The sequence below is a fragment of the Phaenicophaeus curvirostris genome, chromosome 5 (genome assembly GCF_032191515.1).
Source record: "Phaenicophaeus curvirostris isolate KB17595 chromosome 5, BPBGC_Pcur_1.0, whole genome shotgun sequence".
Classification (NCBI taxonomy): domain Eukaryota; kingdom Metazoa; phylum Chordata; class Aves; order Cuculiformes; family Cuculidae; genus Phaenicophaeus; species Phaenicophaeus curvirostris.
In genome coordinates this window covers 10,316,121-10,336,296 of record NC_091396.1, presented here as the reverse complement: position 1 = coordinate 10,336,296, position 20,176 = coordinate 10,316,121, and the positions used below count along the sequence as shown (strand labels likewise).

Genomic DNA, 20,176 nt, shown 5'->3' with positions numbered 1-20,176 from the left:
TTTCAGTGTGAAGAACAAAACAGACTTTATGTAGAAACAGCTGTGGGTTGCTTTTCAAGCATCATCTTTTTTGGGGTGATTTTTTTTTTGTTATTAAACAGAAATACAGCTGTCATTAAAGTCTGTAAGCTGCATCTAGTAGCTGTATTTCCCAAAGAGAAGTCCAGTAAAAGTTAATATTATTTTTGAAACAAAATGTGGTTTTTGTATTTACCTGGAGTTTATTTGTCATTCACAAAACCAGAACTGACCAGTGGCATGCCCTTACTTACACTGTTCTGCTCCTCAGGGCACCTTTTCTGTAGAAGTATTTTGCTGGAGTCAGAGGATACAATAAGATCTCACTGTGAGCAATGGAAGAGATTCTAAGTTTTGAGAAAGTGCTTCGTAACTAGATGCTAAAACAGATGTTAAAAGACTTATAAGAAAGGAAACAATCAGAGAGAGATATGGAAACCATTTCAAGATAGAATACAGTACAGAAGGGATTCTCTAGGAACACTCCTGACACACAAGCAGTGATACACTGAAAAAAATTGAAAGGTGGCAAGTTAAAGCTGATAAAAGTGAATATTTAACTGTAGCTAATGTGTTAACAGGATCAAAAGTAGACCGTACAACTATATGCATAACAAAAATGTGGAAATTCCATGGAAACAGTCTAGAAGTTCAAGGATTAGGAATTATTCGTTAAAAATAAACCATGTTTGTGAGGATGTGTACTCTTATGCTTTGTGATACAACAAACCTCTCTTGTTAAAACTTATAGATAATTACCTTAGAAACATGTGATTTTATAGTGTTTATGAGAAGGCTTTCTACAGTGAACTTCAGGGTAGTGAAGATTGTCAGATGTGTGTTGGACAGGAAGGACTTTTGATTTGGTTTCCATGGCACTGAGGCAGAATACATGTATTTGATAAGAAGAGAACATGTCAGAGCTGGATTCATATTGTTTTTTAAAATTAATTTTAATCTTTAAGACTAATTTCTCTGTGTGGTTGTACATTCTGTAGTACTGAATCATCATGTAATTCATATTAATGGATTCTTCACATATTCTTAATTGGACGGAAGTTGAAGATAACTGGGGTGTGTAAGCCTAAATTTATGTAAAACAGATGAAAGTTTTAACAGATGGGAATAATGTAATTTTAATACACTTTAATGACCATGTTGACATGGGACTGATAGCTTTTAAGTATATTTGAAATGATACTAAAGATTCTAAACTTTTTTCTTTGTGTGAAGCTTGTAAATGATCTGGGATCCATCACCCCAGGCAAAGAGTTGCTTTTCTTTAGGATTGTAATGTATAGTGGAATGGCTACCTTGACGTTTTGGAAAATGCAATACTGGGATTTCATAAGGACTTACAGCATCCAAAACATCATAAACACATTGTATGCGAGAAGTGCCTCCACTGGGAAAATTGTACACAACATAGAGTGTGTTGCATGCCATGAAAGCTGCTTCAGCATCCTTGCTATTGCATGATGTGTCCCATGTGTGCTCTACTGACATGGTTATGTGGTTGATTTTAGTAATTACAATGTTTCCTCCAGTCTCTGGTTCTGCGTGAATTGCCCAGAGCCCTTGCTCATCAACAGCAAGATCTATTTTTGTAGATGGTGAAAGCTGATAGGCAGGAATCCTTCCGGCCCCTGGCAGTTGCATTTGATCAGCTATTTTTCTTTTCTGGATATTGAATTTAATTATCTCATTTAAGGAGCCATATCTATGATAGAACAGGAAACCCTGATATACCACATGACCAGTTCCTTCCCAGGGAAATGGCAAGGTGGTTCTATGAGCTTTCAGTGTATGATTGCTTTCCATGAATGTCATGATATTTGCAAATTCCAAAATAACATTATTTACAGAACCATTTAATAAATAAATCTTTGCATGCTTTTTGCCAGAATCTTTCATCCAAGAGCCATGCTTATCTCCAGTCTTCTTAACTACCTTTAGGGACTTGATACCTGCAAGCATGTGGTCACAACCTGCAAGGAAACATCCAAAGACAAAAATAAAATATTAGAATATCTGTGAATTTTCTAGTTTCCTTTCTTTGAAGTACTTATTTTCCTTTCAGTCTACCTATAAGACCAGAGTTAATGTATCAATAAAGGTGTCAGCAGTGTGGTTACAGTAAGCAGTCCTGAAGTTAATTTTATGTGATATATTCAGCATCTCCTGCTAAGGAAACTGCAAAGCTTCAGCTACACAGCATGTTATTGTGTGCTTTACTAGACTACTGTTCTCCTAAAGGGATTCTGTTTGTGTACCTGAGAAAAGACCAAGAGCAGAGTTAGTGATTCTCTTATTTGTCTTGTCAGTTCTTTTACAGGACTATGATTTCCACGTCAGAGAAGTGACTTCTGTTTTAGATCAGCACAGTAAAATAATCAAATTTATCTCTTATTGGAGACATACAAATTGAAATCCATTTTCCTCATATGCCATGTGTACTAGTATTTTTATTTCAGGAGTCCTCTTAGCCTCTGTTAGCTTTTTTTTTTTTATAAGAAGATAGATAAAAATAGGTCATCATAACAAAAAGCCAAAACACTGGGCTATCTTCCCTAAACAGGGAACACCTACAGCACAAAGGAATTAGATCAGATACATGGATCACAAAATTGGGAATGCCCATATATTAAGGTGGTCATTAAAAAACTGGTACGATGTCTATGTTATCAATTCTTATGCTAGAAGCATGTCTGGTGGGGTTACACAACTGTTTACCTCATTACAGGGATAAAATTGACACCAGCAGAGAGTGAGTCATAGGTTTGGCTTAATTAATTTTGTATGTACTTTGCACAGATATTTCAGCTTGAAAAGCAGCAAGCCTGGGAGGACTCAGGCATTTAGACTCTAGGATCTCTGTCGAGGACTATCCTTTCCAGAAAAAACTCTATTGCAAAGCATAATAACAAGCTTGTTTACCAAAGACAGTCATAAATTCCAAGAGACACTATTTGAAGTTAAAAGAATTGCCTTTAGTAAACTGCAGCCATCTTAGTAAACAGAACAAACAAAGCCCTAAAGCAGGAAATTCTGGCAGTAGATGAAATGGAGAGAGCAAAAAACCAGCCTCCTTTTTACCCTGATATGAACCTATTGAAGTCAGTGGCAAGATTGTAGTTGCCTGTAGAAACCTTTATGTTGATTGTGTGTACCGATACCCTCTAACCAAAGAACTTGGCTATTGCTGCTATAGCATGGATTATTTTGCTGGAACTTCTGATTCTGGATGAATCTTCCCTGATCAAGTCACAATAGCTTTCCCAAAACTAAAGTTTATTGATTAAATATGTTCTAGAAACTTAAAACTAGTCAAAATACCTAGGCAGCCTTAGCAACATCTTCTTCTTCAGGAGAAACAACCAGATTACTACATGAAATCTATGTATAATGTCTCCTTGAGAGAAGCTTTTTAACTGTCTTTGGCTTTCATAACAGCTTGCAGGAAGATTGAGAAACTGAGACATTCACAGTGAGCAGAAAGTTTTTCTACATACTCCACAATGATATCTTCAGAGATCACCATTTTTTATCATACTCCAAAATATGCAGAAGATAATTTCCCATTTTCCACCCAAAGCAGGGTTAGGCATGTAAGAACAGTGATTCTACTTGATTTAATTTTTGTTTCAGTTCTCTGTGAACTTAAACCAAAACCAGTAAAAAAGTTGGTCTTAATAAAAGAACATTTTTTGCTAGAGTTTTGGAGTGACTTAGAGAAAGTAATCATAGTTTCTGGTTCATATATGAGAGTGTAGAAGCAGAGCTGCTGTTTACTAACATGTCTTGGTACTTTTCCTAAGTGTTACAAAATCTATACAGGGACTAGTTCTGACATTTACTTCAATGGGGTAAGCATCTCACTACTATTGACAAAAGTATAGTCACTATGAACTGCTGCAATAAAATTAAAAATAATTTCCAACAAAGAAAAACAGAAAGTAATTTATCCCCCTCAGAAACACTCAGGAGATAATTTTTAAGGGGTTCTTGCCACAGGCAGTTTAAAAATCTCTAAATTTTTCTGCCTTTCAGAATAAAAAGCAGAAGTAAGTCTTTTTTTTTCAACTTGTGCATTCATTTCTGAGTTGAGGTTTTGACCCCCACACACTCCAAAAAGGGAAAAAAAAAAAAAAGGACCACCATAAATTGCTTGGTGTAGCTGCAATACTCTGAAATGCACTGGCATTTTTTGGGACTTTGTGAGTGCATAACTTCAGAGGCTTTTTATATTACTTTACAATAAAAAGCAGATTCCAAAGAATCAATTTGATGTGTGGTAATCTGCAGTATAAATGTTTGAATTGTACCTTCTTCCCTCCCTCTCCCATACAGTTTTTGTAGTTGTGATTGCTTTTATTTTTAAATCTAGTATTTGTACAGTCAAACCCTCATGCAGTTACCTGTGGTATTCATATAACTCAGGAAAATCTTTACCCCTATGTTAGCATGTAGGCATTGCCTAGAAGACAGGCTCATTCAGACCAAAGTTCTGAAAAGTAAGCTGTTCTTACTTGCATTGAGCATGAGTTTAAGTTTCTTTTTTTCTTCCGCTTCTTCAAATAGCTGCTGTTTCACCAGGTCTTCATGTACTTCTATACATGTGTTAGAATCTCTGACAGATCCAATATAGTCAATGTCCCTTTGTGCTCGTTCAATTCTTGTTAGTAAATTCTGTACTTCACTTTTAACCTCAGTCTTATAACTGTTCAGTCCTGCTAGGCGTGACAGTATCATCTTCGAAAAGTCTCGGAATTCTTCCACATAATCCAGTATGTCTTGGTTGCATTTTTCCAGCCTCTTCTTGAGTGAGAACAAAGGAAGAAAATACATGAGTATATGTGTATATTCTGTATAGTTTACAACCTCATTCATGATTTCTTTAAAACCTATGTTATTCTCTCTTTTCCAGTACCTCTGCCCACACCTCTTTCAAACCAATAGTATATTGCTGTATATCTACATGAAGAGGACATATTTGACTGTCACTAGCATTCATTCTTCTGGACAAAAATACAGACTTTTTTTCGTGCCGTGGTTAGTGGCAACCAGATACTTTGTTTTGCTGCCTGAAGAGCGAAAAATAGTCTGGTAGAAACAGCTAGAGATACTTAAGGGCACATGATTACTTGCTTTCCAGAAACTTTTCAGAACTTGGCCTGTAGGTCCACTGGTGAAGCAGTCTCAACAAATTCTCTGCAGGAAATCTACAAACCTTCCACATAAATACACCTTGTCTGACTAAGACAGCCTCTACTGTGGATATTTTTCATCCTTTTAAAATGGAAAATAGAAATATTGAGATGTGTTTGTGAAGCTATGTTTTTAATTTTTGTGAAATCGTTGACTGTATTTAAAAAAAATACAGATGTTTCTTTATACCTAGATTTAAATTATCAACATATTTAAAGGTAAATAGAAACCCAACTGCCACTTTGAGAAGATTAGGAAATTGGGACAATATTTAAGTTGAAACACAAAATCATAGAACTGAGTGCCAGTTTATAATTCAGAGCTTTGTACAGAGATTTCAGGTGTTTTGTTTTTAAGGTGGTCTTTTAACAGATGATGTCAGAGTTTACTGAATTATTAGTGCAGTATGCAGTTGTTCCACATAATCTTGGTGGTTTGTTTGTTTATTTTGCAAGGTGTATTTTTTTTGCGCCCTCCCCCATCTATACTTGACCATAAGTCTCCAGGACGCTGAGTAATTACTTTCTAAAAATCCTTCCTTTTAAATGTTTTCAAGTGTTCTCTTCAATATCTGCCTCAGCTTTGTCCTGTTCTCTGTTTGGTACCTCTTGCACCTGATTCCACAGGTGAGAGTGTATAATTTTTGATGTGTGCCAAATGAATAGAAATTGCCAAATGAACAGAAATTACCATACGAAGTTATTCTTGTACTAAGAAAATTCAAATTTCAGTCTACACAATGGGAACACAATACCAGGCTAATCCTTCAGTCATTTCTGTGTTGTGAAGTTAAGACCAGTGAGAGCTTTGAACGAAAAGGGAATTCAAGATCAGGCAGGTTAAAGTTTCTCTAAACTGCTAAGGCAAGTCAGGAGCCAAGGACATGTTAATGATTTAAGATAAGCCATGTATGAATACAGCATGCCAGTACTGAAAAGGTATTTTGCATTTCTGGTAGGTTTTTTTACTGCAGAAAAATAAGCAGGTACTCATCCTTTTATATAATTAATTGAAAGCAAATACCTATTTCAATCTCCCAGCTCTTAGGGCATTATTTCAACTCCTAGTTAAAATGCAGATACACTGCTAGTTTACATAAACATGTCTTAAAACTACTCTTCCAGGTAGATTCATCTGTATGTAGCAAAAATACCTGATAAATTTTAGTCTCCTTGTTAATGCTTGACAGCATTTCTACTGATGACAATATGGTTATACTGTTCCCTAGGATAGACTGTGATAGTACTACTAACATTTGCATAATTAGCTAAGGTCACTGATGTTGTAAAAAATTACAAGTGATAATAGAATAAAAATAGAACATTCTGAAATGATATCTGGTAATTAATAATGATATGATAATTAGGAATCATGGTAGCTAAAGGTTTAACTACAATTTTACTTATTTATTTATTAGAAAAAGCTGGAAATTTCTCTTCCTAATATTGTTTATCATACAAACTGTTCTTTGATCACACACATAGAACATTCATACTTTTTCAAACCTCTTTTCAGTTAGGCAGAATTACATGATACAGCTAGCACATACCTCTAAAGACAGGAGACGCCGGTCAATGTAGTTCATCAGCGCTGCATCTTGCGTCATATATTGTGCTGCTCCCAGGATGCTTGTGACAAATGGAACTAATAAAAATCGGAGTTGCAAGACTACCATTGTTTCATAAAATTTTGAAGCAAAATAGTCATGAATTAATTGTGTGTGTGTGTGTATAGGGCAATCCAAGAAGCTAATGCCAGTCCAGGGTTAACAGTGATCTGATGCCGTGATGTGAAGAAGTGATACTAAAAATTTCTGAAAAATTAAAAATGCTGTGGCTGCAATTATTAAAAGGACTTAAAATGGCTGTTGGAGTTTGTCATTAAAAAAATAAAGTTGTGGAAGAGGAACTGAATGTGTTTATTTCTAGAAGCCAGATGACTGCTTTCCAGTTTGTGATCCTATGATCAATCCCAGATGTTCAGTACTGAGTCACAGAAAGCCTGTAGGCCAGATTTTATTAAATGCAAATAAAAATAATTTATTTTCCCTCCTTCCTCCTCCCACTTGCTTTCTCATGTGACCAGCACTGTGCAGTATGTACTTGATTTAAATCAGCATATGTTCAAATTCAGTGGAGCACTGGTCATGCTTTCAAAGGAAGATCTAGTGCATAATGTCTGTAGCTGTTTCAACAACCACAGCTGTTACTAAATCTAAAGCAATTGCTTTCACTTCTAGTATTCCACCTATTAACAGCAGGACTGAATACTGTGGATAAAATGGTATAAAAAAAAAATATCTTTTTCATTCCCTTTCCCTTCTTCTCTTGCCAACATTCTTCCAGCCAAAACCAATATCCTTAACACAGTTCTGTGTTAATTTTATGGAGGCCTTGATAGGTCTTTTCTTTCAGAATAGTAATTCTCCTTAGGATGGCATAAAAATTAGTTACAATTAACTTATATGAGTCTATTGATTTTGGGGTAGTTTTTATTTATTCTTTTTCATAATTTCCATGACTGAATGTCTTGTCTGGAAATATACAAGGCTATGCTAACATTGCATTCACTGGAAAACCATGTGTTACGATGTTAGAATGCTCCTTTTGTATCTGAAGCCAAACTGGGTGTCTCTTGTTTTCTTTTCTCAGAATTCTCCACCTCTTCACTTCCCGCACCACACCCCCCCCCCCCCCCCCCATTATACACAGCTTTCCTTTTCTTTCTGGGTGTCTTGTAGGTAAGCATGGGACTTGTGACAGAATCCATGAAAATGTGTCATGGCAGGTAGATTTTTACCTCCACTTGCTTGATTTTTGCAAGATAGTGTTATCATGCTTTACAGGCAAATTTCACAGAAGTTCACAGATAAGGATTTTTTTCTTTCAATATTGCTTTATCCTAAGAGTTCTGAACAATTTGCCAATTTCTATTTACGGGCAAAATCAGGATTGCATAGAAAGGCTTATACTTGGTTTTCCATTCCAGTGTCATTTGACTTTTCTCCCTAACTCCTGTATGGGAGGATGGAAAGCGTGCCTGCTTGGATCCTTGAAGGATCATACACTGAAAAATAGACAATCTAGATATGAAATGTATAGTCTTCCTTGATTATGTCCTGTGGAATATCTTGAACGATATAATCGGCTTCTATGGGGAAGAACATAGGAAAACGAACCTTTTTTCTTATCTCATACATGAACCTGGAATCTTTCAGACTTGTTCTCAGAGTTTAGTATGTTCATCATGGTAACCTAATGTAATGATCCGGAGATGAATACTATGGAATTCAGTGGGTTAATTTCTTCATTTAATGGAGGGAGAAATCATACATCTGTGTAAAACAAAAACTGTCATGTTTTGTCTGCAGTTTGGAACAAGCTTGACTTAAGTTTTAACTGCAGCCCCTGTCTTAAGGTAATATGAAGCAGCAACTTAACTTTATGCCTCTTAATATTCTTTTTCACTGCAGTTTGTAGTATAGGTTGCTTTCTAAAATAAGGCAGTAGTCTCTTTGGAGAATTTTAATGAAGTATGTGAGAGCATCAGTCATAGCAGAACTCCTTACTGAAAATTTTTCCTGAGAAAGAGGTCTTGTAAGTTGTGTCTGAATTTTTAATAATTACAGACAATTCCTCAGACTTCACTAGATGAACAGTACATCATCTTAAAACAGGTATAAATTATCTACAAAGCCAAATATTTTAAATTACTAAAGATCCTGTATAAGCTTAAGCATGCTGTGTAAGACACTGGATTTTGTATTGTTGCTCTGTCATTTCTTAGAATTACCAGCAGCTGAAAGACCAGAAAAAGAGACCAGAATGTCTCTTAATGAGACATTCCCATGCTTATTAAACCATAATCTCATGGTAAATGGCAACAATGATCTATGTCAGATGCAGTATTCTGTGAGTTCATTCTATGGCATCTGGTTAAGAAATGAGCTTTGTTGCTTTGGGTTTTTTTCATTAGTTTTTATGTATTTTCCAGTTCTGTTCTGCCTAGATATATACTCGTACATATACATGTTGTTTGTTTTTTCTCAGAACATACTAGGTGTATGTATAATAAATAAATAAATAAATTTGTTTATGATAGTGATTTAAGATGGGACTGCTTGACATGCCTGGCAAGACATTGGTCTCTGTGCAGGATGTTACATGCCAGGAGAGTCAGAAAGATTGTTCTTAACTGAAGGAATGCTTTTTTTTTTTGTGAACCAGTCCTGAAACAGGTTTCTTATCACTGTCTTGATTTGACATACAAACCTCTAAAAGGAAACACATACACTGATGGAAGTGTATATGCCTTTTCACTCTTCTTGTCCTTCTCCCTCTATGTAAGATGGTATTCTTGTCAATTCTGCTTCTTAGCTGCACTTATTCCACCTTTTTACCATTCGCTGTCTCATCTCTGTTTTGACAGCTGTTTGAGGTTTCCAAATGAAAAACAGGCATTTTCACCTCCTCATCTGTGTTTGTACTTTTGATTTCAGATGCTGGATGGAGTTTTTTGTGTTTTAGAAGTGATGTTGAAATCAGTTCAGTGTGGATATTAGATTTGGTGGGAAATGACATTTCTTTGAGATATTTCACTCTTATACTATTGCATGCCCTAGTGTTTGATTATTTTTTTTTAATTTGTTTTGGGTTTTTTTTTAAGTCAGTTTCTTTCTGACTCCAGTTGGAAAACTACAGCAATGCCATTGTAAGCCAAGCTCTTAGCAGTAATTTGAGACACTCTGTGGTAACTGCAAACCCTGTTATTGTCAAGGAGAATGTGTGTAAACTGTGAGTTTATTTCTTTGCAAAATATTATTTATCCATCATAGTCATGATGAAGAAATATTATCTATCATAAGATAACACCTCAGCCATGGAGACCTGGAGGTTACTGTTCAAGACACTTGCCTTATCTGAGATGAGTCTTTCTCATGTGTTGCAGATCTCCAATTCTTTGACATCACTTCTGTAGTTTCCTCTTCCAGGTCTTTCTCAGTTCTTTGGTTTGCCTCCAGTCCCACTGCAGCTCTTTGTAGGCGTGTCTTAGTTCCTCACAGGAATTGTGTGACATGTTTATTGTCCCACCAGAGCTGTAACATGTAAACCACATTATGTTGTTGCTGGGTCTGTCCATGTCTGTAACTCTAATAGAATCACAGAATCATAGAATGGTTTGTGTTGGAAAGGACCTTAAAGACCTTATGGCTAGAAAGCTGCCTGGCAGAGAAGACCTGGGTGTGTTGGCTGATGGCTGAATTTGTGTCAGTAGTGTGCTCATGTGGCCAAGAAGGCCAATAGCATCTTGGCCTGTATCAGAAACAGTGCGGCGAGCAGGACCAGGTGAGTCATTGTTCCTCTGTGTTTGGCATTGGTGAGGCCACACCTCGAATACTGTGTTAAGTCCCTCCCCAGCTTTCTTGTAGCCCCCATTCAGGTACTGGAAGGCTGCTATAAGGTCTCCCTGGAGACTTCTCTTTTCTAGGCTGAACAGCCACAACTCTCTCAGCCTGTCCTTATATAGGAGGTGCTCCAGCCCTCTGGTCATCTTTGTAGCCTTCCTCTGGACCCATTTCAACAGTTGCATATCCTTGTTATGCTGGGGATTCCAGAAGTGGACACAGTACTCCAGGTGGAGTCTCTTGAGAGTGGAGTAAAGGGGGAGAATCATGTCCCTCAACCTGCTGGCCTCACTTCTTTTGATGCAGCCCAGGATACCGTTGGCCTTCTGGGCTGTGAGCACACATTGCTGGCTCATGTTGAGCTTCTCAACAATCAGCACCCCAAGTCCTTCTTCACAGGACTGCTCGCAATCACGTCATCCCCTGTCCTGTATTGAAACTGCCGATTGCCCCAAGCCAGGTGCAGGACTTTGCATATGGCCCTGTTGAATCTCATGAGATCCACACAGGCCCACCTCTCCAGCTTGTCCAGGTCCCTATGGATGATATCCCATCCTTCTGGTGTTTCAACTGCACTCACAGTGTGCTCTGTAAGTCCAGCCTAACGTTTTTCTTTCTGAGCTTTGGAAACACCCCTGACTTACAAGCTCCCTCGTAGTTCTTCCTTGGCTTTTACTGAGCAACAGATGCTCTCTTAATGCTCAGCCCTATGTTATTACAACCCTGAAAAAGGTGGGAAGTTCACACTCCTGTCGCTTAGATCAAATACACATATAGATGTACATCAGATTTTACTCCTGAACTCCAGACTGACTTAAAACAGCGTTGATTTTGTTTTTTATCTTTAGTTAACATCCACGTGTAAAGTAATAATAGAGAGATGAAAAGAAAACATCAGAGAAATAGTCTGATTTACAGCTTTCTGTATTACAGGCTTTATACACACATGCATTAGAATAACTGCTACTCTGCCTGATACATCAGTGCTACATCAGTGTGTGTCCCTCATGGTTTTGCATCTCACGATCATTAATTAAATGTGTTCTAGGCAAAATAAGAGGAAAAGAGATAACTATCTGAAATAACAGGATTTTTTTGTGTGTGTGATTGCATTTTTGCTTAGCTTATGGTTTTGTGATTCGGTAGGTTTTGGTGCTCATGAATTACAATGATGTTTTATATTAATAATAATTAGTGCATCATTGTCTTCTTGTGCATTTTCTAATTTTGTTCAGACTTGAGTCTACAGAACTAAGTTCCTTGTTAATACTGGCCACTACCTGATTAGGTTGTCTAATGCTGAGATCTGTGCTGTTAGAAAAGATTTTTCTCACAGTGGGAAATCAACACTTAATTCCAATTCTGCCTTACTTTTTCAAACCCAGTTTTATATCTTAGAAAACGTTTCACATTGCTGTAAAAAGAGAAACGTGAAATCCAGTTGAAGTCCTTACGTGGTGTTCAGCTATAAGAATGGTGTCGGGAGTGATAGTAATGAGGGATGAGATACACTGTGATAGAAAGGAGACTTTGCTGAATTTGGGGATTTGGACAAAAGACCTCCACTAGGCGGCTCTCAAGGTCTTAGAATTGGAAGGCGAACTGCCCTGAAACACATCATTTCCCGACTCTCTGAATGAGATAAAACATAAAAGGGGAAATATGGTTCAGAAGGCTCAAAGTGACACACACGCACACGAATGTTAAGCCGTTAGTAAGCCAGATTACTGTAGGTTTTAGCAATCTGCTGCTGCACTCAGGAGTTCGCAAGCTTTAGGGGTCCGTGCCGTCAAAAATGCTCAAAACTAAACACTTTCTGGAATCAGCAAGAGCTTAGAATGTCCAGTACCCACAGGAAAAGCTATTAATCTCATGAGAACTGGCTCTAAAAGAGAAATTACAAAGGAAAATGAATCCCCATTTTATTTATACTGATTTATAGCTGGAGTTAGTTAAATCATAGAAATTCTGGGGTTGGAAGGGACGTTTAAAGGTCATCTAGTCCAACCACCCTTGCAATGAGCAGGATCAGCATCGACTACATCAGGTTGCTCAGAGCCCCATCCAACCTGACCTTGAATGTTTACAGGCATAGGACATCTACTGCCTCTCTGGCCAGTGCGTTCCTGTGTTCCATCACCTTCATCATGGAAAATGTCTTCCTTATATCTAGTCTGAATTTACCCTCTTTTATTTTAAAATTTTCCCCTTATCCTACCACAACAGACCCTAACACAACTGCTAAACAGCTTGTCTCCATCTTCCTTACAAGTATTGAAGTAATCCATGGAACTTCATCTGGGCACAGGTCATGAAATAGTCTGATATAAAAATCAACCATGTGTAATCATTTTGAATGGCCTGTTTGTTTGTTGTAAAGCTCAGAATTACATGTTCTGTTCATCAAAAGCAATTCCCTGTACCTTGAAGCTTAAATATGTATAACCCTGGAAGTAAACAAACATTGAATTGTACCATTAAATGTAAAATAATTTTTTTTTTTGGTTTTGGCTTATTTTACAGTGTGGAATCCACTCATGAATATTCTCACCAAAATTTCTTCTGCTCAACTGTTCATGTTCATTAAATCTATTCACACGAGTACAGTAGTCAAAATGACATTGCTTTAAATTCAGAATATTTGCAGGAACTGATTATGACAATGACCCAGCTCAGTTAAGTTGACAATGGCAGTTGTGGTTTTGATTGTATCTATTTTTGAAACAGATATTTTAGGTGTGATGCACAACTTAAGTTTATTAAATATCATATTAAAGCTTGCCAGAGTAAAAACCTGAAAAGATATTTTTTAAAATTTTAAATGCCTGCAGTGATATGTTTTACCTTTTTTAATTTTTTTTATTTTAAGTAGAAGACACTGACATTATAACATTTTTCATATTTCAAAGTTGTTTCATGCGTTGCACTGAAGGGATGGATTCATGAGCTATGTACCTTACACAGCAAAGAAGGGAGAAGAGATCTGTATGTATTACACCTTGGAAAGCTGTTAAAACTTACTAAGTAACTTTCTCTTTGAGATGACTAAATGTCATTAATGGTCAGAAAAAATATGTTTACCAGTGATGGATAATGCGTGGGTTTGTGTTTCACTGGTAGATGTGAAGAGAGTTTGTAACAAGGTGTTGTGAAAAGAGTTTGTAACAGGGAGATGTGCTCTGAGGCGGCAGCAGTGAATTCTGGATTCTTCAGTTATATTGTTTGAGACTGAAACTCTGACTCTACATTTAAATTTCCAAGTGATCACTGATGACATGTTCAGAGATTATGGTGATAGGTACGGTACCAGAAACTTGAGCTGAATAGAATGGAGTTGTGCTAGCAAGTGTCTAATTAGATCTACCCAAAACCTAAAAGATAGGAAAATGTCTGTGAACTTGCAGAACTAGGACAGAAAAGGCCCTGAAGGGGCCTTGCAGAAGTTGATGAGGATGATTGAAATTTGTTGTGCTGCTTTTATTCACATTACCGATAAAACGAGTCCTATAAAGAAGAGAGGCCAAGCCCGAACTCAAGAGTCATGCTTAAAAATAAAGGGTATTTTAAAATATATATATTTTTAAAAAGATGAGAATGTGATTAAAGGAGAAAAGATCTATGATTATTTTTCTTTGCTTTTTATATCTGCTTGCTGTCAGCAGAATCCTGGTCTCAAGATTAATGAGGCCTGCTGTGTTCTCAGATTTCTACATCGGAGTCTTGAGATTTCTACTTCTGGAATAGTTGGTTAAATTTTTATACTCTTCAGGCGTAGTTCTCTGGATGAATTCAAAATTAAGGATTGTGTTCAGGAACTGAGCCAGAGATGCATACACTGACTTTAAATGTACATCCTCTGAGTAAATGGAGATCTACAGTTAAAGATTTCTGTCTCTCTCTAATCTAGTATAAAAAATAAATTCTATCAGTTTAACCTTTTTTTATTTCTAATTTTTGTTTCTGCGAACCTATTTATGATCTCAAAGTTATTTCTGATACATGCCAGAGAATCTAAGCAAAATAAATTCTTAGTAATTATGTTGCAAAGCAGGAGAATCTTGGTTAATAAGTGCAGAATAAGGAGAGCGTGTGTTTTTGGTGCACATTAATGTGAGCATTAGTTCAGAGAAGTCTCCTGAGAGACAAGCTCCAGGTCAGAAGAGGGTGTGTCAGGTGAACCTGCAGATCAGTCAGGTGTACAATGTTTGTAAATGACATTTTTCAAAGCCCTGTCATGTCAAGATACTTTCGTATTTTCGTTTAATGTAGGCTTCATATTATGCTGCACCTTATATAGGAAAATGAATAAAACCCAGGGCACACATGGAGGTCTCCATATTAGAAATAGTCCCTTTCAAGCCAGCAAAGAGTGAATTCAAAGCACGACACATATGTAAGAAACAGGCTTCATGGCCTTTATTCTCTCTCTAAGGTTAGAGCTATCACATTTGAAAGTCAGTGTTTCAGATGAGGTGGTTCTAGTTCACAATGAATAATCAAACACGTGCACTATGCTGATTCAAAAGGGCACAAACAAGTTAAAATGTCATGAATAATGGACAAATATTTCTTCAATTCTTTACAAGTCAGCCTTTTGTTTAGCAGTGCTATCATTGTTATACTGAATCCGTTCCTCAGGCTTTGCTTTACCACAAAAATTAATTTTCTCCAGCCAGGGAAAAGGTCACATATATCTGTGCACAGCATGTAACATTCTGCAATGTTTTATCAAGTGGATTTGATCTGTTCCTTTTGACCTGTGAAGGCTCAGGGCACACTGAATTTTTGTCTTTCTGCATAAAAATATGCAACCTATAGAGTCTTCTTTTAGGAAAAATACAGGATGCTTGTCTTAAGAGGAAAGCTGAAAAGGACTGAATCCATTCAGCAATGCACAATATGTGGTAAAATTTTCCATCTCTAGCCCTCAGTTGGTCAGATAATCAGAAACTATTTCTATTAACTGATTAAAATAGAAATTCAGTACCACCATCATGGCCTTTTACTGGGTTATAAGGAAAAAAAAAAGCTGTTCTGCCCTGCAAGCTATCCAGCCTGGCTCTGTTTGTTTCTCTGAGTAGATAGGGCATAACTAACTCGTCCATATGTTCAAACATAAAATTCCTGCTGTGGTTCTCTGCAACAGTGGACAAACAGCATCTGTACATAAGGGATATATTTTCTGAACTTGAATCAGTCCTCCAATGGGACATATTTATCCCTGACACTTGAGAGCAAGCACACTACTGCGTCTCTTATGCCTGCTGGTATAATAGCAAGATATTCCCTTTTCTGCACATGATATGTGAGTATTGCATCCAAACGCTCTGCCACGAACTTATTGTCTGCTCTGTGCACTTCTGTCTCTGGCAGAAAGATGGTACGGCCTCTGTAGAATTGTCATTGTACTGGGTCCATGAACACAGTTGGAGTCACTGCAGTCATTCTTACACGCTATGCTGCCATGGCAGTTAGGCAGAGAATTTGTGTATCTTCCTATGGGCTGTGTTAGTGTTAATACATGAATGGGTGGTATGTAGATTCTTTTAGATCCTCTGACAAAATTATCAATGTACATTTGCCTGAAAGGTAATTTTAAAAGTTGTTCCTGCCCGGCATGGTACAATTATAAGTGACAAATTAGACTTGGCCACTAGCTTATTTTCTATTGCTTTCTTCCTGGTCTTTGTTGCAAGCTAGTTCATGGTCCTCCAAACTCTGAAGTACGTCTGTCATTTACTAACACAATACTGAATGAAATGGCATAGGATGTAGGAAAAATCCTGTGGCGTGTTTCTGCAGAGACTTTACAGAAAGAGATTTCAAGCTTTAATTCTGGGCTTTGTCTTTTCTTTTATTGGAACTCCATCTTAAGGAAACTTTTGTCCGTGTTTGACATGTGCCAGGTGTTAGAAAGTACATACAGCTTTGCAGTCTGTCGGGAATATCTTTGTGTGCTATGATTTGCTACATGTATTATTCTTAGCTCCTAAGGGCCAGAGTTGTTACGCAGCTGAAGATGTGCTATGACTTCTTAATTATAGATGAGAATCCCAGACTGCTTTATCCTGCCTCGATGCGGGACCACAGATTCTCTGCTTGTGTATGTTTCACGCAGGGAACAGGAATCATCATTTTTAGCTGGCTTTTCTCATGATTTAGTTATTCTTCTTTAATTTTTTTTTTCAGGTAATGACAATTTTGCAAATAGCTTTCCCTTTCAAAACAACTGAGCCATGTTTGACCTCATTCTTCTCTCCATGTATATGAAGTACCTGTAGCTGTTGTATAGACAGGAAACAACTCAGACTAACTGAAATGTGACATTGGCATGGGAATTGTTGCTTTACAAACCTGTTGGAAGCTAATGAGCTCTTCTTTCTTGTGCTAGGCACTTCCAAAACCATTTTTATGTAATAGTTTGGGTTCAAATGTCAGCTGGAAGAATATGATATAGCACATTTAGAGAAATGTATAGGATATGCTTTAGCTCCTTATTAGACCTTCACCAAACAGATATGCTTGTGCATAGTCTTACAAACACAGACAATACTAGAGAGTTAAAGATGAATCAGAAGAAAGCAATAACAAGAATATTTGTAGCCTAGGCAATGCAACTGTAGCCCTACCGTGTAACAGGCCCGAAGCTGCGAACACACTGCTTTTTGTAGAGGAACCAGATGCTGCCACTGGAAAATGTCTCAGTTTGACATCTATGGCCAGATGGTCAAACCTGTGCCCTCTGTATATTGTAATGCAGGCAGATAATCTTGCCAAGTGTAGAAAAACAGGAATATGATCCAGTGACTGCCAGCAGTTAAAAAGAATTACAGCAAATCCTTACATACACAGCCAAGGACATAAAGTTGTTTCTGACTGTTTATGCTGCATGTGTGACACGATTGTGAGATCTAAGCTTTGGCCCAGTAATGGTCCTGACCTTCAGCAACTGTTTCAGTTTAGGACAGGCTTGACTCTTTAGGGAGGAAACAGACACTGGATTATTACCCTTTGCCTCAGTTGCTACTGATAATGGATTTCATTATTTCTCTTTTGTTCTGCTCCAGCGTACAGTCAAAAGACTGAAACCATCCACAAATTAAGTTATGCTGTTGGACTTTGAAATGGAAACAGGAACAGTTTATGGTAGCATGTAGGGACAAGGCACAGGCCCACTCACTGCATAGGAACCTGAACTTCTGTTGCTTCGCACTGGCTTTCTCCTGCGGAAGCAGTATTGAAAAGCCATCCATGCACCAAGCAGAGCTGCTGAGCTGGGCTGGGAGCTGGAGCACAAACCTGGACTCAAATCCAGACTAAATGAGGATGTGGATAACCCCAGTTATTTTAAATGGGAATACGCACACCTGTAAACTGTCTTGAGCTGGTAAGACAGCTATAAGGGTGTGGTATGACATCGAAAGAGAGACTCCTGGATAAAGCTATTTGATTAATTACTGGTAATTACAGATACAGCTATATGCTTTGTAACATGGAGCGTGGCTGCAGCTAGATGATCTGGTAAAAGAGACCTCTTAATTTCTTTCTTCTGGAAATTGCCATTGGCTGAAAAAACTTGAAATCCATTTTCCTTTCTCTCTCTAGGCTTTACCTGGCTGCCTGGCATTATTAAGCAGTTGTTTTGTTTTTCACAGTTTCTGCATTTCAGTCCTAAACATGATAGGTGAAATACACTTTGGATGAAAGATGCCACAGATCACTGAGTGTTATTACGGGACTTGTTTCCAAAGTAGTTATTGGGAATGCAATTGTACACTCGAGAGTCTTTTTTCCCTACCTAATTACCTAGTGTTTCTGTCTACAACTGGGCTAATAAACTTTAAAAGCTGTGCAAAGATTTTACAATGCTAGTGATACAGACATAACATTTGCCTTTATTTTTACTGCTCAAAAGCTTCAAAAGCTGTGCTATCCTGATTACCTTTCTTCAATGCACATCTTCCCATGAGAAATTTCAAATCCCATACAATCTGACTGAATGTAGGCAAAATGGAAAATGCACATGGAAAAATCATTTTGCCCAGCAGGACTTTTGCACAGACTAATTCTTAGAGAAGAATTTTAATTCACTCCAAAACACCTAGAGTGATTCCTTCGGGTAGCAACTGCCAATTTATGCTCAATGAGGAACATCAAACTACCTGATTAGCATGATATACTTCTTTTCTCTACAACAGTATCCTTCATACTGTAGAATAATTGTAAATTACCCTGTTTACCAGATTGTGACCTATGGGTGATGGTTGGCTGCTGTAATGCTTCTTTTGACAGTATCAGATTTACTTAGAGTAACATTGGAGGCGGGGGTGAAGTACTGCGACCTCATTGTCGAGGTTACAGTTGAGGATGAAACGAGAATGGAATTCAAGTTTTTTAAGCATAACATTGCAGATTACCAAAGTTAATTGGTGATCAATTATTCAGAAAATATGATTCTATATCATAAATATATGTACATAGTTATTGATTTCTGATTTGAACAGTTGACATAAACTTGGAAAAAAGTTACAAAGTTGTTGAATATAGAATAGTATACAGATTGCTGGTACTGGATTTAGATCCTTATGGTAAACAATCCTTGCATGGAATTGTATTTTTAAGTAAGGAACTGTCTAAAGTTAGGAAACATTCTGAAGATGGTAAAGTATTCCTCTGAAGTCTATAGAAATCATAAGTAAAATTTTATTTGCATGCATTACATCCCACTACTACTTTTTCTGCACTAGAGTTAAAATTAAGATGAAATTTACTCCTCTCCAATTTCATTCCTATTAATGACATTGAAATAAGTGGTGATTACCCTGGATATGATGTCTTTCTCAGGTTTTTTTTCTCTTTTTGGCTTGAGTTTAACATTTTTAGGTGGTGCAGTTTAGTCAGGATGGCTTTGATGTCTGCAGTACTCCTCTCCTGCAGCTTTTTCTTGTCCTTTAGTATCTTGAGAACCAAGCTGAGGAACTTGTGCAAACTTGTCAAGTTTTCCATCATTCTCTTACTTTCATATTCACATAATGTGTTCATGAGAATGACAGAATGATGCAGCTAGATACTGTATGGGAAAGAGCGCTGATGACTATGAACTACACCATTATACCAATGTATTGGCTTTGTAAAAGTAATTTTTTTTATTCAAAAGCAACAATTTTTATTTTTCTGAATAGTATACACTACAGAATGGCTTTTCAATTGAATTTTAAAAGCATCATTTTGAAATTTATGCTTACCTATTTTGGAATGCTCTGGTGCTTCACATGTTCCGATTTCCTTTTCCTTCAATTTCATAGCTGCTTGTAATATTAAGTATATACTCATGACTAAATAAATAAAAAAACCCCAGCTCTCTTGCCTGAAGGATGTTTATTGTGTGCTTGTAAAAGGTTGGTTCAGGGAGCTGAATTCTACTGGACCACACATGCTTGCAGGAGCAGTCATAAATTTTGCAGTTGCTAGCATGGTTAAATCTTTTATTTATAAGTTAACGTACTTTTCATAGTGTCAGAAAATAGTGAGTAGAATGTACTTCTG

General features: G+C 37.1%; 1 protein-coding gene across 2 annotated transcripts; it reads right to left on the bottom strand.

Annotated features, from left to right (window-relative positions):
* Positions 1-800: 800 nt before the first annotated feature.
* Positions 801-7,229, bottom strand: OLFML1 (olfactomedin like 1). 2 transcript variants are annotated; one of them, XM_069856998.1, is made up of 3 exons: positions 6,776-7,229; positions 4,548-4,833; positions 801-2,006 (listed from the first exon to the last, which is right to left on the bottom strand). In XM_069856998.1, exons 1-3 carry the CDS (start codon positions 6,899-6,901, stop codon positions 1,228-1,230), a joined length of 1,191 nt encoding a protein of 396 aa, XP_069713099.1. In that variant the 5' UTR covers positions 6,902-7,229; the 3' UTR covers positions 801-1,227. The 2 variants fall into 2 exon arrangements, with proteins under 2 accessions (XP_069713099.1, XP_069713098.1); XM_069856997.1 differs by having other exon boundaries at positions 4,548-4,836; positions 6,776-7,228.
* Positions 7,230-20,176: the final 12,947 nt, after the last annotated feature.

What these genes read in the sequence shown, in the direction of transcription:
- OLFML1 (XM_069856997.1), bottom strand. Translation starts at nt 6,901, where the DNA reads ATGGTAGTCTTGCAACTCCGATTTTTATTAGTTCCATTTGTCACAAGC. An exon ending in GGCGTCTCCTGTCTTTAGAG is followed by an intron (nt 4,837 to 6,775) that starts GTATGTGCTAGC and finishes TTCTCACTCAAG; the next exon opens with AAGAGGCTGGAAAAATGCAA. An exon ending in TAAACTCATGCTCAATGCAA is followed by an intron (nt 2,007 to 4,547) that starts GTAAGAACAGCT and finishes GTTTCCTTGCAG; the next exon opens with GTTGTGACCACATGCTTGCA.